General features: G+C 42.7%; 1 protein-coding gene across 1 annotated transcript in view; it reads left to right on the top strand.

Annotated features, from left to right (window-relative positions):
• SVEP1 (sushi, von Willebrand factor type A, EGF and pentraxin domain containing 1) overlaps window positions 1–16,718 on the top strand; it is a gene marked incomplete at both ends in the record, with an annotated part of 180,617 nt that overhangs the window by 21,899 nt on the left and 142,000 nt on the right. Inside the window, 2 exons of the mRNA XM_080820303.1 lie at window positions 3,506–3,761; window positions 6,712–6,888. Of these exons, the coding sequence (XP_080676429.1) occupies window positions 3,506–3,761; window positions 6,712–6,888 (433 nt within the window). The remainder of the gene's footprint in view (window positions 1–3,505; window positions 3,762–6,711; window positions 6,889–16,718) is intronic.

Raw genomic sequence — 16,718 nt, 5'->3', positions numbered from 1 at the left:
TATTAACTGAATAACAGATGCAGCTTGGTGAAATCTTAGAATTTGAAGGATAAGGGAAGTATTACAAGTAGCTTCTGGTGTCTTGTTTGTACTTAACATTTCCTAACAAGAAAAAAATACGTGTGGAGAACAAGTTGAAACACTGAAAATATTTACTTATTTCTGGCCCCCTGGAGGAGAGGGGCTCTGATAATAGTCACAGTAGATATTAACTTAAACAAACAACTTCTTTCAAGGCTGACTTAGGAGCTTCTCCAGTTAGCATCCTTAGGCACGTGGGGCCATGGCAGATAACCACAGGGTTGTGCCGCAGATAGATAGTAGTCTTTCTACACGTATTTTAATTAATGGAGCCCCAGGGCAAATATGGTCCCTAAGCCAGATTTGTTGTGACTTCTCTTCTCCTTTCAAGACCATTTTTCAAAGCAGTTCCCTTGTGGCCTGACTTGGGGGTAGGGGTGGGGTTGCAGTCTTGTGTAATGGTGATGGATCTCGGGTGTTAGAACAATGTTACACAACCCTGCATTTTTATCATTCTAATGACTTTTGCTGGACAAGGGGAGCTTACTTCCCTGCCAGATATTTATACCAGCTAATCAGAGGCTTGATACAATACAGATGGTGATAACCTTTTGCCTTACGATGTCCACGTTGCGTTTTTCTTAGGCAGCAGAAGGTTTGCCTCATTCAATATTCTGGACCAGAAGGTTCTATTTCTTGCAATGCCTTACAAAGGGTAGCAGATGATGTAAAGTATTTCAGGAACCCTGAAAGGAGAGTCAAGTGCCAGGCCTCTACCACATTCCACAAACATTACCACAGACCTATTTACTTCTTAGATCTGTGGGATGAAAATGTTTTTATTGAATTATGTTTTTATTTCAAGTATGATGAAGCACAAAGATTGGGGGAAGGGGGTAAAATATTTTCAGTAAATCATCCACTCCTCCTCTGTCTTTTAGAGTGCATTCCAAACCCAGATCTTGTGTAATTCTTCGCTTGGACTAGTAGTCCTGTTATTCTTCTATTTTAAGCTTAATATATTGTCTTGCCAATAGATATAATGGTTCCTGTAAACACTTACCAATTCCCTGCAAGAAGAGAAGAAAAATAGAATCCCAGCTTAATGTGCTTTGCACGGAATGAGTAGTACAGCAAGAAAGCTCCGCAAAATCCCTAAATCCTAACCTGAATGTTAAGGAATATCATTGACGTGAGCTACAATTAATATTATAAAATAGTATTTGTCAAGTAGGACAATAAACACACAAGAAGAAAACCTTGTCTTTTTTTGTACCAAACTATACAAAATAAAATGCGTGTGCGCACACGAATATTCTGTACATTCCTGCTGCTCCCTCAAGACCAACTCTTTTTCAACTGTCTTCAGAGTATCCTAGAGTTTGTCCACTCACTCCCATTAATTCATTTATCAAATAAATATTTACGAATGCATACTCTGTGCCAGACAAGTCCAGAATACCACGCTGAAAAAGTCAGTTTGGTTTTTTCCTTCTTTCTACTTCCATTCAAATTCTCCCTTAGTGTCTTGCTTAGAGTTTCCTTCCACGGTCTTGTAGAAGAGAGAGTAATCAAAAGGAGCAAAAGCCTGTGGGAATGTCTGTGGAGGTCCGGTTGTGATTTCAAAGTGGAACAACCGAGAAAGAGAGAGTTTATCACGTGGTACAGAGCAAGGCCAGTGTAAACACAAGTTGCCGCATCTTGGAGTGCTAGAACTAGGAGCTGCCCTTCGAAGCCTGAAGTATATCTCTAAAGACAAACTAATACCTCACTTCATGCCGCCCACCACAGATGACTGGATTCCCCCCCAGAGGTGGTCCTGAATGAAAAAATCATTGTGTGTGTGTGTGTATCTCTGTCCTTTCCAATTATTATTTATATTGATAGGGCTTTTCACCCTATCTAACTAACTGAAAATTTGGCCAGAAGGCGCTCCTTCAGGCTGGTTTCTGATTCTCTTTGGCCCTTAGCAGTAGTAGGCTTTTGAGAGCAGGAGGTAAATTGCTGGCTTTCCAAATGTTTTCCAGAGTCATTTTTAGTTTCCTTTAATTGTCTTTAAGTTCAGGTTTAGCGGCTTTATCTAATTAGCTCACAAACAGTAATAAAGTTTGGTAAGAGTTATTAAATTAGAGTCAGTCGCTCTGAATTCTCTACTAATGAAGACATGGATCATATAATCTGAGAGAATCTGGAGCTTTTAACTGCGTCCACCCCTTAAATGAATTATATTTTATTTTTTTTAAGATTTTATTTATTTATTTGACACAGAGAGAGAGATCACAAGTAGGCAGAGAGGCAGGCAGAGAGAGAGGGGAAGCAGGCTCCCTGCTGAGCAGAGAGCCCGATGCGGGGCTCGATCCTAGGACCCTGAGATCATGACCTGAGCTGAAAGCAGTGGCTTAACCCACTGAGCCACCCAGGTACCCCGTATTTTATTTTTTAAAATCTCATCATATCCTTTTAATTTTAACAAAACGTAGGATATACTTGTTCTTCCTAACTACCTTCTGAATATACTTGAATTACTGCCAAATAGACACTGAATTCTTTCTAAGAACTTGTCAGAAAATATACCCTGGCACTTCTTCACCTTTCCAACCCATTTCTGATGGAAAGCAGCAACAGCAAATTCCATTACAATACCAGATTCACCACTGGACTCCTTGTGCTTTTTGCAGTTTATGTTATAAAGCATCATGATGTGACAATAAATAGATGCCTTTAATAAAAAGGTTTCATTTTCCCCTTCTGTCTATGGAGAAGGGATAGCAGATTATAAAGCATAACTCACTTGTCCTAAAATAGTAAAGCCCAAGTGTCAGATTGAATAAATCTGTATTTTCTCAGAAAGATAGGACAGCATCAAAATCAACTGATTTTTTGCTAATACTGGGTGGTCCACAAAAGATGAAAGACTGAGTGAATTCTGCAGTTTTGGAGGAGCAGTGGAAAAACAAACATGGGAAGTAGGTTGGCCATTATTAACTCTGGAAAAGTCATTTTCTGTTAAATTTTCTTCTGATTGACTTTTGATATATGATCATGGGGTGGTTCAGCTAAGTAGGTAGATGGGCAGCTAGCTGGATGTACTTGGAAATAGATACACAGGACTCACATTTGGCTCATTTGTCGAGAGCCTGAAAATTCATAAAAATAATGTAACAATAAGTGATAATAATATGAATAAAAATTCATTCCATAAGCATTTGCTGCTCTTCATTAACAAGGTGCACAAAGGTGATGAGGATGCTGCCACTGATGACAATGATACATTTTAAGTGCTTTTAGGGTTTTTTGTAGCTGTGAGAAGGTCATCATAGGCGCTGGTCTGTGCCTATTTCTGTTTTACTCTCATTGATCAGGGTTTGTTCTCACTCTCGTGACATGCTAATGATCTTCACAAATGCTGTTCTATATAAGAGGGGAAGCACATGGTAGGCCAACACAATGCAGACGTATACTAATTTCCTTTATTTTGTTACAGCAAATTCTTCGTCACTCTAGAGAAAACTCAACAAAAGTTATATTCCTCATTACTGACGGATATTCCAATGGGGGAGATCCCAGGCCAGTTGCAGCATCTCTGCGAGATTTTGGAGTGGAGATCTTCACGTTTGGCATATGGCAAGGGAACATTCGAGAACTGAATGACATGGCTTCCACCCCAAAAGAGGAGCACTGCTACCTGCTCCACAGTTTTGAAGAATTTGAGGCTTTAGCTCGCCGGGCATTGCACGAAGGTAAGGCAAACCCAGTGGCATGATGTGATGCATTTTAATGGGGGTTCCTTCTCTCCTACTGCTTGAAGCTCATTGGGGGGTAACAGCAAACCCTGTAAAGTCTTCCCTGAGCATGGTGCCCATGTGTCCTTGGTGTATTGGGAGATGTGCTGAACTTCATAAATAGAGGTGACAGTCTGACTCGCAACTGTTTGTTTTGCTTTATTTGTTTTGTAACAGCCGCGATGGTTTTCACTAGACTGTCCATATGCTCCCACCTGGAACCATTAGAATCAATGGAATGAATTTAGGTGTGTTTTGAGGCCACACACAGAGCAGGAAGCCTTGACTTAGATCTATTTATAGTCATCTGGAAGAATGAAGTAAACATGCAGAGACAGACATAGTGAATCTCACCAGAGTGTTTCCAGAAATACACATGAAGATAAAGGGACAGTAAATACTTAACACGTACTTCTTGACCTGGTGGTCTGAAGACTCGTGTGCTTACGCGTATGTTGAAGAGCATTACCCCAACAAGGAATGAAGTCAGTAAACCCATTCATTAGAGTTTGCTCTACACCATTTGTAAGGATGTTTAGTTGTGTGATTTAGGTTAGATGGACTTCCAGGCGTCATACGGGCATGTGTCTTGATAAGCCTCCCGGGAAAGTATAGATTGGGAAGGAATGACAAGAAATCCAGCCTCAGACCAAAACCATGCAGCGAGTTAGGCTTGATCCTTGCAGGTATCCATGTGAAAGATTCAGGTTCATGGGCAAATCATGGCCATGTGAGGTTTCAGGCAGTTCGTGATATTCGTAAGAAGGAGATCAGCCCTATCATAGTTCCAAGAGAAGCGTTTAAGAGCAGGATCTCAGACTAGCTATGGATACAGCAAAAAATTTAAGTCACCTACTTGTGGAGTGGCTTTTGGCAAATTCTTTAGCTTTTACCCTCTTTAAGTTTCTTGTTAATTGAATAGGATATGAGAATAGTACCTCCTCTATAGGAGTGTCACAAGGCTTAAATGGGTTAGTACATATAAAGTGATTGGAAAAGTTACTGAGGGTTGATTATCCACAGGCCTCATTAACCATCCTCTACTATTCTTACCATAGGCAATTTACCTAACATCTACAAGCCTCACTTACTCTGCTTTTAAAATGGAGATATTATAATGCATACCATATGGTTTTGTCAAGAGGATTAAATAAAATATTTAAATAATACTATGTGTAGTGTTATCACATGGCAGAAATTCAGTAACTGTGGGGCTTCCTTTATTTCTCCTTTTCTCAGGGAAAAGTGGTATGTTGAGTGGGAAGGCCAGGTGGCTGTTACTAGCTGGGATTCTGAAATCATGGGTGTTACCCGCTATGTTCTACAAGACTAATTTCCAGTCCTGCCATCCCTCTGCTTGTAGGATTGGAGCCTTTTAGAACCCTAATGCCAAGTTGACCCAAAAGCTGAGTTGGGACAGAGTGTTCTTTTGGTTACAGTATTGCAACAGAGTTTTAGAAGGCATCACTTCTATTACAATAAGCAAATATCTAGAATATATAATTCTCTGATCAAGTTTCCAGATTTGGTAAGGAAATATCCTCTTCCTATTGCAAAGACATGATCAACTCAAAGAAAATGAGCCTCATATTCCCTGCCTTTAAGTCCTCTGAAGCTACTTTCAATTTGGATGGGTCCACTTTTGGTCTCAAGACCATCCATGTTTCTGGCCATACTCAGTAGACCTGGGTTACAGAATAACTGCTTTCCCCATGCATAACACATATACTTACCTCTCTCAGACCTGAATGCCAGTGTACCAGTGTTGGTAGCTAGATCTTTTTTGGTCCTACGTTACTCTACTGCCAGATAATCCCATGGCCCAGTGCCTCAGAGCTAAGTGTGCGTGTTACCCATACCACAGTCTCGTAGATGGAGCTTTAATCGGGTACCTGATTGTACCAGCCTCTTTCCCTTGTGGCTGGAATCCTCTCTTTACTTTGCCCCAGTGTATAGTTCAGAGTCTTAAGATATAGACACAGATGTTGCATAAATGAGGCCATCACCAGTCTTCTTTCTGGATGTTCAGTTGCAGTGCATGTGTCTTGCTCAGACTCACACATTTGAATTCCTGCGAGGGGCCCATCACTCTGTTTGGGCCCAGCACCCGCCCGGGGATTTGGACTAAGACTTCTGAACTTCTTCAGCAGAGTAAACAAAACTTATTATTTGCCTGATTCTAGGCTATCCATTCTGGATCGATATTCAACTGTACCCTGCCCTGTTAAGTCACTTTCTGAACGACCCTGCCTGAGTTACTGATTTCCCAGCATGCCTCACTTCAGAACATGGCTCAAATCATCAGTATGATCTCCAGTCACATAAAACATGAGAAGTTACTTAACATTGAGAAAGAAGCCATCTTCTGGTTCTATTATTAGTTTGTGTGTTGCTGTTAAGTCTTCATCCAATCACTATAGAAGCGATGATAATCTATTCTTAAGCCAGTAGCTCATAATCCAAACCCTTATGCAGTGGTCAAGATTGTAATTTTATTTATCGTTTTGAAAAAGGGTTTTGGAAATCTAGTTACTGCTGCCTGACCTCATATTGTGGCAGTGGAACACTGCTGGTGTGGAAGCCAGGGGAGTGACCTGGGGAACTGACTATATTACTTCCTGCTGCATCTGGAGATTCCTCGCCGAAGTGCTTAATTCCTGCCTGACCCCGAGTGGCCTCGAGAGCTTACGAGGAGGTCCCAAACTGAAATGACTGCACTGGCTGAAACAAAGTCCCAGCCTGTGGTTGTACGCAGGACACACATGCATATTTGGGTGGGAGGGGTGGGCCGTTGGGAATTGGACGGATATGAAAAGCTATTTTCTCCAATTTGCACCTCAGCTTTCACAACTGGAGAATGTACCATTGAACTGCTAATTTGTTTTTTATTACCCTGTGTCATCGACAGATCTGCCTTCTGGGAGTTTTATTCAAGAGGATATGTCCCATTGCTCGTATCTGTGTGAAGCTGGCCAGGAGTGCTGTGACCGCATGGCGAGCTGCAAATGTGGGACACACACGGGTCAGTTTGAGTGCATCTGTGAGAAGGGCTATTACGGGAAAGGTCTGCAGTACGAATGCACAGGTGAGCCTCTGGTTTGTGCGTAATTGTATCAGTTATCTGTTGTGTAAAAAAGAGCTCTCCGATCTCAGTGGCTTAACACATTTATTTATTGGTTGGTTGGTTGATTGGTTGGCTGGTTGGTTGGTTGATGTATGTGTGCATGTATTTATTATTGTTCATGAATCTTTGGGTCAGTTGGGCAGCTTCTTTAGTCTCAGCTGTGCCAACTCAAACAGTGTCATTAGCTAGGAGTTGGGTAGGCTGCCTCGCTGATCTTAGCTGGGTTTTCCTACCTATTTAGGGATCAGCTGGCTGGAACCTGGTCTACAACCACTTTGTCTATGACCACGGAGATTGGTCTTTAGGGGGCCTCTCAGATGCTATCAGGCTATCCTGGGCTTGTTTACGAGGTGGTGGCCAAAGTCCGAGAGGGAGAAAGGAAGTTTGCAAGGCCTCGTGAAGCCTTGATGTTCCTAGATTTGGGAAAGGAAGATTTGGGGTCTTCTGTTATAATCGGTCAATAACCAGATCTGTCCTACAGGCACGTAAGCCAAAATATGCCTTAGTCTCTGTAGGAGACTGAGGCTCGTGGGATTCTGGTTCTCAGGCCAGAATGTGTGGGATTGCCACAAAAAAATGCAGCATTGGTTTGATGACCTTTCAGCTCCTCCCAAGCCTCCACAAGGGGACATCAGAAAACTTACTCCAAATGACATCACTTCACAGTGGAATTCACCGCATCAACATTGTCAAGTTACCTGCTCTAGATTTCCTCACAAGAGGATCTTTAAATTTCTCATATTTTATTAGCAAGGCCAAGAAGAGCAATTTAGGACTCTAGTGTTCTACATTATATTTTAGGAAATACTTCTAAGTAATATTCTCCTAATCTTTAGAAGTGGTATAGGGCTTTCTGTGATACCATTTTGTTTGTTCTGTTTTACCTAAAAGGCAACGTTGCTATTTGGGAAGAATGTATTCTCATGGAAATTAACAGCCACCAGGAAAACTTTAGGAGCAGTTGTTTTACTTTACACTGTACCGTGGGGTCTTTCGCTGCCTGTTTCATGTGAACATTATTTTATTCTGACATTTGGAAGGTAGGTAGGCCTGCTCAACAGCACAGAAAGGAGTCTCTCCCCTGTCTACGTGACCTGCTATCTCTCTTTCCTATCTTCTCCTTCTAGGACATTTCCCTTTGTGTTCTTCTTTTATTCTCCTTTATTCCCATTGCCCCTCAGTTCCCCTCCTTTAATTTCTCCTTCCTCCCCTGGCCCTGGTCCCAGCGGGCAGACACATACTTCCTAGGTCCAAGCGTCCATGCTCACCCAGCAAATCACTCTTTCTTGGCTCTGCTCCTACCCCACCCAGCAGGAATTCTCATTTGAGCAGAAGAAAGGGGAAAGAAATCAGCCCAACTGCCTCTGAGTTGGCAAAATGCCTCCCCTGGAATCTTCCCACACTTTCATCAACAGCCCAGCTTGGCACCCTCCCCAAAACCCCCTCCTTTCCCCTCCTCCCACCCTAGCCCACCAGACACAGGCAGAAGCTCTCATTTTCTTTGCTGCATGCTGTAGTCAGCATGTCTGCTCTCCGTGTGGTCATAGACTGATCCCTTCCTTGCCAACGAGCCACTGCCGGGTGGCTGCCCGACAGCCTCAGCCTCGCTGGGCTGTAGCTCCCCCTGCTCCCCAGCCCTATAATCTCACACCCCAAGGGATAAGTGGCAGGGAGATGGGGGCAGCTCACAAACCCACTACCCCTGAAGTAGCTGTGGCGGCTCCTGGTCGTACATTCCAGGCTGAGAGGCACAGTGGTCTGTAATATATGTGAGGTTGGGTGGGCCTGGCAGCAGAGCCCCAGAGAGGGGACAGGAGTCCTTTTGCAGCTGGTTCTTGCCAAGAACACCGAGCACAAAAGGATTCAGTTATCCACCCCTTCTCCTAAATGAGTAAGCCTCAGATTACCACTTCCTTTCATGCAAGATTTAAGTGAGATACAGTTGCATCCATACATACATTCACATTGTCACCTTTAGGATTTATTGCTAAGGGTTAGGAAAGGCGTGCTGGAACCCCAAGGTGTGTGCTGTGATTTGTATATTTGTAGGAGACTGCACCCATCACTGGCTTCTCCTACATGCTAGAACAAAGAGAAAAGAAATTAATTACATCTTTCCTATGGCATGAAGGACTCATGCATTACCAGACTCTTTAAGAAAGGCAAAAAGAAATACCAGCTCTAGGTCATCCAGTACCGAAAACCTAGAAGCCACTAGCCCCTTTTAAAATCTATTCCGTTGACAAATGTTATCGAGCGTGTTTTTCAGGTCAAGCCGTGTGCTAGGCACCAGGCAGGGATTTGACAGTGAGCGAGCAGACATGGTCCTCACCTGCTGGGAACCTACAGTGTGCGCACACAAGTCAGTCGGTAACCACAGGCCGTGATGTGTGCTATTAAGTAGAAAGGCCCGTGCTCTAAGGAAGGAACTGTAGGGAAGGCTCTACTAAGATCATCCCTCTAAGATCTGAAGGTGCCGTGATGATAGCTGTTTTCTCGCTCCTGGAGAGGATGTTACCTTTTGCTCTGAAGAGCTGAAATTCTGAGTATTTTTCCTCAGTGTAGAAATAGTGCCTTTCAGAACCAAATCATTCCTCTGTAGAGCCAGAGGAACCCTTAGAGCTTATCTACATGAAATCCCTCATTCAACAAGAGGAAATTGAGGTCTTAGGAAAGATGCATACTTTGCTTAAGACAGCATGTCTGCCGTCAGCGGGACCCCAGAAGGGACCCAGGACACTTTTCTCCAAGTTCTATGTTATTTCCAAGATATCGCACTGCTTATTTTGTATTTTTGAGAATAGCTTATATACATCGCTTTTCAGAGACCATAGACACTGAACTGTGCTCAGAGTGTTTAAAAACACAGGAAGATCTGGCTCAAATTCAATCTCTGCCAATGATAAGCAATATGGCTTTGGACTCTTTTTTCTGAGTCTTGGTTTCTTCTGTAAAATGTGCTTAATAATGGTGTATATAGATAGATATACCTAGACACAGATTTATGTATGTACACACGTATATATCTTTGTATATAGAAATCATAGATATGTGTGTATACATATATATGTATTTTGCAAGTGTATATATATTTAGGTTGTGAGAATTACTTAGACTGCTTAGGATAGTATCTGACACATTGACTCTTAATCAGTGGTACTTTTATTATTAACCATTATTGTGAGATGATTTACATATTATTATGAGAAAGTTAAGGAATGAATATTAAAGTCATTACCTCATGTATGAGATACTTGAAGATAAATGACACCATATATTTTATAAAACTTTGCCACGGAGGATAAGGAAGATCTATACATGCAGAATGCCATCAAGAAGGCTTGCACCTACTAAAGGTGGAATACAGGGTTTTTTTTGTTTTTTGGTTTTTTTTTTTCTTTTTTGGGGGTTTTTGTTTTGTTTTGTTTTGAGAGAGAGAGAGAACATGCGTGAGTGCGGGGAGGGCCAGAGAGAGAGGGGAAGAGAGAATCCCAACCAGGGCTCCACACTCAGCGCAGAGCCTGGCACAGGGCTTAGTCCCACAACCCTGAGATCATGACCTGAGCCGAAATCAGGAGTTGGATGCTTAACCGACTGAGCCACCCACGCACCCCTGGTATAAATTTTGACCCGATGAGTCTCCAGTGAAAATCAAGAATACCGAGTGAGAGAAAGCAGTGGGATAATACGCCACTGGATGTTGAAGAAAGTGGAGCTTGGTTGCTTTGATTAGGGAGAAAATATCCTGAGGTAAATTATATTTATCAATTTCATAGACAGGAATGCTGGAGCTAGCTGTAAGGGCTTTGCTCACTTGGGAGATGAGGAAACTCTACCCACGATCATATGGGAAGTAAGCGGCCGAGCTGAAGCAGAATCCAGGTCTCCCAACTCCATAGGGTCTTTCCTTTATTTTAGTCTCCCCTGGTGCTGTGAGACTGCAAAGAAAGCTGACGACTGTTGTATCACTATGCTCTTCTCTTTTTCCCAACTTGTTCTGGGTGATTGGCCATCGGGGTTGCCTGGGTTCTCAAACAATGACTTGGCTCAGCCCTGTCCAAGACCTGACATGGCCTGAGGACCACAGCCACAGTAAGCAGCTGCTTCACGGACAAGACCTTGATGCACAAGAAGATTTTAATCATTGCAGATCCGTTCCATAGCCTGAACATTTTAACTTGAATGCAAGCTCGAAGACATTCATTAGCAGTTACTAACAAATAGTACTTTGTCAAAAGAGTTCAGTTTTATGAGACATTTCTTAATGTGCTTGAACTGGTTTTTAATTTCTGTTGGCTCAGAACTTGAGTTCATTTCAAAATAATCACGTGCTTTTAGCTGGTGGTCTCAGAGAGTGTGTGCTAATAGGTTTTACAGAGGTGAGGACCATATAATAAATAGATAATCCAAGGTAGAATGTTGCTTTGTTCATGTGTGTCTTTTTCATTTGTATAAGAGGGCTGACCATAAAAACCGTATTTGACAGAAGTTCAGATAACACTAAAAACTCTGCTAGGGAAAGAGAATCCAAAATACAGTTGTAATACTTAAAGATCCATTCCCCCAGACAGTCCAGTCTCAGGGGGAGGCATTGCAATAAAATAAATCCAGTACAGCAATCAAAATAAATTTCAAAATAGTGTAAGTCCTTTTCTTTATTTTCTCTAACTCCAGAACAGGGATATATAGACCACAGCAATTCTTAAAATCTCACTTTCCTCATCATCCTTTCCCTTAGAAACCATAACTCTTCTGCACTTATCTCTCCAAATTCCTCCCTACACACACACACACACACACACACACACTCACTCTCTCTCTCTCTCTCTCTTTCTCTAGCACAATTGTGCCTTCCAAGCCCTAACTCAAACTCCTTACCCTTCTCACTCTTTCCTCTTGAGTCCGCATCACCCTCTGGGGAACCAGAAAGGGAGAAAGGCCAGGAACACTTGCATATCAATCCTTTTTTGTTGTTGTTTTATAAAAGGCTTATGATATTTTGTTTTTTAAAAAAACCTCAGGTTTTTTTTTCCTGATGAAAATGACTCCATTTCATTTACTGTAAATACTTTGTATGATTCAGAAATTCAGGTATGGAATTTTTATAAAAAGATTTTATTTATTTGAAAGAGTGAGAGAAAGAGAAGGAGCACGAGAGAGGGGAGGGGAAGAGAGAGAAACAGATTCCCCACTGGGCAGGGAGCCTGACTCAGGACTCGGGGCTTTCCCAGGACCCTGAGATCGTGACCTAAACCGAAGCCAGAGGCCCAACCGACTGAACCACCAGGTACCCCTCAGGTGTGGAATTTTAACACAGCATGTCCACATTTAAAGGGTTGAGAAAATGTTCCCTTAGGATTAGTAATTGAACTTCAGCCAAGGGAACTGTACTACAGAAGTGTGGAGTCTAATGAAAAGAAGGTGTTGCTTCCATTTCTAGCTCTAGCATTCCTTTCTTCACCCTGCATCTTTGACATTAGCATTTGGACAGTGATACGGATGTGATGAGGATGACCGCAGTAATAACTGATAATAACTTATTAATATTTAAAGGACACTTATGATATTCCAGGTCCTTTCCCAAGCACTGATATGTTTCAACTTATAACTCTCTGGAGCATTGCTCCATCTTAAAGTCTGGGAGGTTGAATAACTAGTCCTGAGTCAGCTGATAGACCTGGGAGGTAAACCCAGGTTGTCTGGCTCTAGAGCCTACCGTCTGGCCATAGAGATAGACATTTAACAAATGAATGCACAATTAAAAATACAATTTCAGATTTTGTTAAGTGTTAGTTTGGCCTTTATGAGGTCATCAGTGTTAATTAGCAGCTTCATATGTTTTAACCAAATACTAGGAAGGAAAAGAAGAAGATGAGTTATATAAAATGTAGATCTGCTCAATGTTTTTTAGTTATGACTCATTCATAGAATAAACTTCAAGCTTCTTAGCATGGCATAAAGGCTTTGCCTGAGTTGGCCTGTCTTTACCCTTTGAGCTAAAAGCTGGAACTAGTTATAGTGTCCACCAAGTATCATGCTATTTCATTCCTCAGACCTTTTTTGTGCTTCTCCTGGTTCCCTTCCCCACCACACCCAACTCTTGTCTTTGTCCTACTTCATCACTAGTGACTCTTAACAGGCACTGACAAATTCATTATGTGTGCCCACTGCCTACCTTCAGTACTGCCTTCCTTCAGTACTCCAGAGGAAGGATGTAGGTAAGAGGGCAAGTTTAATACCAGAATCTTAAATGATTGAGAACTCATTATTGAAATCTCAGGCAAAAGCATGGATTCCGTGTCTGCCTTGGGCACCACAGGATCCCTAGCCCAAAGGCACATGGGAAGAAATTTTTAAGAATGTCTTTTTTAAATGTAAAATATTTACATTGGGCTAAACCTTGTCAACAATAAATCAAATTCAGGGTATGGTCGATATCCTGGAGTAGTCATTTTTAGATAGCTAGATCATCACATCAGTTGTGAACAGCCAGTGAACTCTTGTTGTAAATCCAAGCAATGGCAGATGTTCTAAGCTTTCCCCTGAAGGGATTTGAGAGATGCAGAGTATGAAGACAATAGGCATCTTGAGGACACTGCTTCTTTGCAGACATTTGACTCCATTTCAGTGAATTTGGAACAATCTGCAGATTGAAAATTATAGCTGGATGAGGGCCAAGGCTGAGGGCTGGATAACTAGCGACAGCCCCAGTTGTATTATTTTTCATAAAAGGAGGATACACTGTAGAAATAGAAACACTAAAATATTTGCGTGGAAGTATCTCATACATGTAAATATATGCACAGGAATCCCCACCCCTGTGCTGCACACAGACATTTTCCTGTCTAAATATTATGTCATTTCTTTGGAAAGAGAGAGGACAGAGAGCTCTAGAAATTCTTGAATGGAAACCAAAACATTTGGCAATCTTGTTCTCTGAGCAAAGCTTAGCTTTTTTTTTTTCTTCCCCCAAAACATCCCCAGCGGTGCCTGATAATGGATATGTAAGGTATAAGGAATCTGTACAAGGTATTCCTATTTGCTTTTTATGAGGGAATATTCTTAGCAGGTTGACACTGGTTACCATCAACTTCGGGAGGGGGATGGGTAACTGTTGCCTAGAGTAGGCTAGTTTGTTCGGTTTTCCACTGAATAAGGTAGGTGTTCAGTCCTGGTGGTGTCTGATTTTGTAACAGAAAAATGCATAGAATCAGATGCATTTAACCACAGGTGTGAAACATCACCAAACTCCAAAGTCAGTAAATTTTATATTCAGTTCAGTTATTGTATTCTTCAGCTCTGTGATTTCTATTTGGTCCTTTCCTTTCCTTTTCTTTTCTTCTTTTCTTTTCTTTTCTTGAGAGAGAGAGAGAGAACATAGATGTGGGGCAGGGAGGAGTAGGGGAAAGAGAGAATCAGAGGCTCCACACCCAGCATGGAGCCCAACTCAGGGCTTGATCCCATAACCTGAACCTAATTCAAGAGTCAGCCGCTTAAGGTTCTGAGCCACCCAGGCACCCTTCTCTTAGGTGCGTTCTTCTATCTCTCCGTTCTCACCATGCTCATCCAGTCTCCTCCTGGGCTCAGGGAGCATCTTTAGGACCCATTACTTTGAACTATATCAGGTAAGTTAGTTATCCCCATTTCATCAAGTTCCCCCCCCCCCGAGGTCTTATATTGTTCTTTTGTTTGACACATATTCCTCTGTTTCTCTATTTTTCTTGACTCTGTGTTGGTTTCTGTGCCGTAGATAAAACAGCCACCTCTCCCAGTCTTGAAGGAATGACCTCATGTAGGAGATGAACCTTAACTCTGGTTGTCTCTCAAAACTTTGTGATTGTCCAAGCAGCCATTTTTATTGTTAGTGGCTCCCAGTTGTTGAGGGTGCGCCAAGACCTGAGCGTGTCCCAAAGGGGAGGGCCCAGTTAGCATCTGACTGCAGGCTGGTTAGAAGCCAGACCCTCAGGTAGCTTTTAAAGTATGCAAATATGTGTAGTCTTGTGGGAATGCTCATAGACACCCTGCCCACCTCCAGAGCCAGGGGATCTGGAAGTGTCCCCTCGGTGGCAGTGGTAAAAATTGAGGCTCCAGTGGAGTGTGTAAGTTCTTTCGAGGGAGATATTGGTGAGCTGTCAGGAGGCCGAAGGAAAGTGCCAAGGTAGCATCCATTTGCCTCCATTCCCTCAAAGCAGAAGGCCTCTGTGTGCCAAACCTGAGACCTACGCCTGCAGGCCAAGCTCCAGGATAAGCAGCACGCCTCTTTGAAAGAAAGACAAGAGGGTATCTTTCAGTCTGCTGTCTGTGTGGTGCCCTGGGGTGGTAGCCTACCCAAGACTATCTCTCCCATTGGTACCATATGTGGGACCCAGGAGCACCAGCCCCGGGCCATCAGAGCTAGGGGATCAAGGGCACCCTCTGGGCCGCAGCTGCAAAGCCAGGGCACCAGATGGGAGATGCTGCCACTGTGGAGTGTGGCAGAGGGACAATGTGCAAATGGTGCCTGCTGGGAAAAAGGGAAAAAAGCCTAGTGTTTAAAACAAATGAGCAAGACGGTGCCCAGCAACTAGAGCAAGTGTGAAGATGGTGCCTGCCAGCCAGCAGGCGTCCAGCTGTGAGCTGCCTGAGATGACTGCCCTCAGGTTGGTCCTGTAAGGCTAGCAAACAGGCCTCATCCCGTGAAGTCTGGGAGCCCCTGGATGGGCTACTCCCGCTGAGTGGGGGCAAATGAGCAGCAGGGGCCCCATGAGAGCTGCTTCTCTGTTGGTTACAGCCCTGTGCAGCTTGTGGATGTGAGCCTTTAGTCTGGTTGGTTTTCAAAACTAGATGTTTCTGGGGCTCATCAATCAGGTGTAGGTCTTAGGAGTTCAGGTGCCTGATGTGGGGTTCAAACCTTTCCCTCCTTAGGGAGAATCTCAGGGCTTTGCGTTTCCTCACAGTGGTGGGTCACCCCAGGTAGGGATGGGGTGTACGGTGAGATTGTGTCCTAGACTCTTCTACCCACCTTGGTGTGGGTCTGATGCCTAGGGCTTGCTCAGTCTTTAGATTGTTTTTAGAGGAAGTTGTTCCATATATAGCCGCAGAGGTGATATGTCTTTGGGACAAGGTGAGCCTAGGATCCTCTTCTATTGCCATTTTAAGCCTGAACCTCCCAAAGTCAGTATGTTGTATTTTTTTTTTAGAAATACTCATAAAAATATATCCAGTATTCTAAAATGTCAAAATAAAGATTATAACTAATTCCTGCTATGATATCATTATGAAATCTTACCTTTTTCCTTCTATTCCCTGGCCCCGTAACTCCAACAACAATGAAAAGGACACAAAGGAAAACATTTAACATCTGCTAATTGATAGTCTTTAAATATTTTGCTCACATAACCCCTAAAAAATTGAAAACCCATATAGCCCTTGTCGAAAGCAGCTGTTGGAAAATTTTCAGCAGGATTTTAACAGATTGTATTTCCATAATACTGTATTAACTTTTTTTTTTTTTAAGATGTATGTATTTATTTGACAGAGAGAGATGTGAGAGCACAAATGGAGAATGGCAGGCAGAGGGAGAGGGAGAAGCAGGATCCCCGCTGAGCAGGGAGTCTGATGTGGGACTGGATCCGAGGGTTCTGGGATTATGACCTGAGCCAAAGGCAGATGCTTTACTGACTGAGCCACCCAGGTGCCCCTGTGTTGACTTCTAAAATAAAACTATAATATCACTTTTAAATTACCCATTGAAATCTAAATATTATAACAAATTTGATTCTTTCTAGTAGTAATCCCTTTATGAAGCCACT

This window comes from Martes martes (genome assembly GCF_963455335.1).
Source record: "Martes martes genome assembly, chromosome: 12".
In the NCBI taxonomy this organism is placed as follows: Eukaryota; Metazoa; Chordata; class Mammalia; order Carnivora; family Mustelidae; genus Martes; species Martes martes.
The sequence above is the reverse complement of the archived record's forward strand: the minus strand, read 5'-3'. Positions and strand labels throughout refer to the sequence as shown.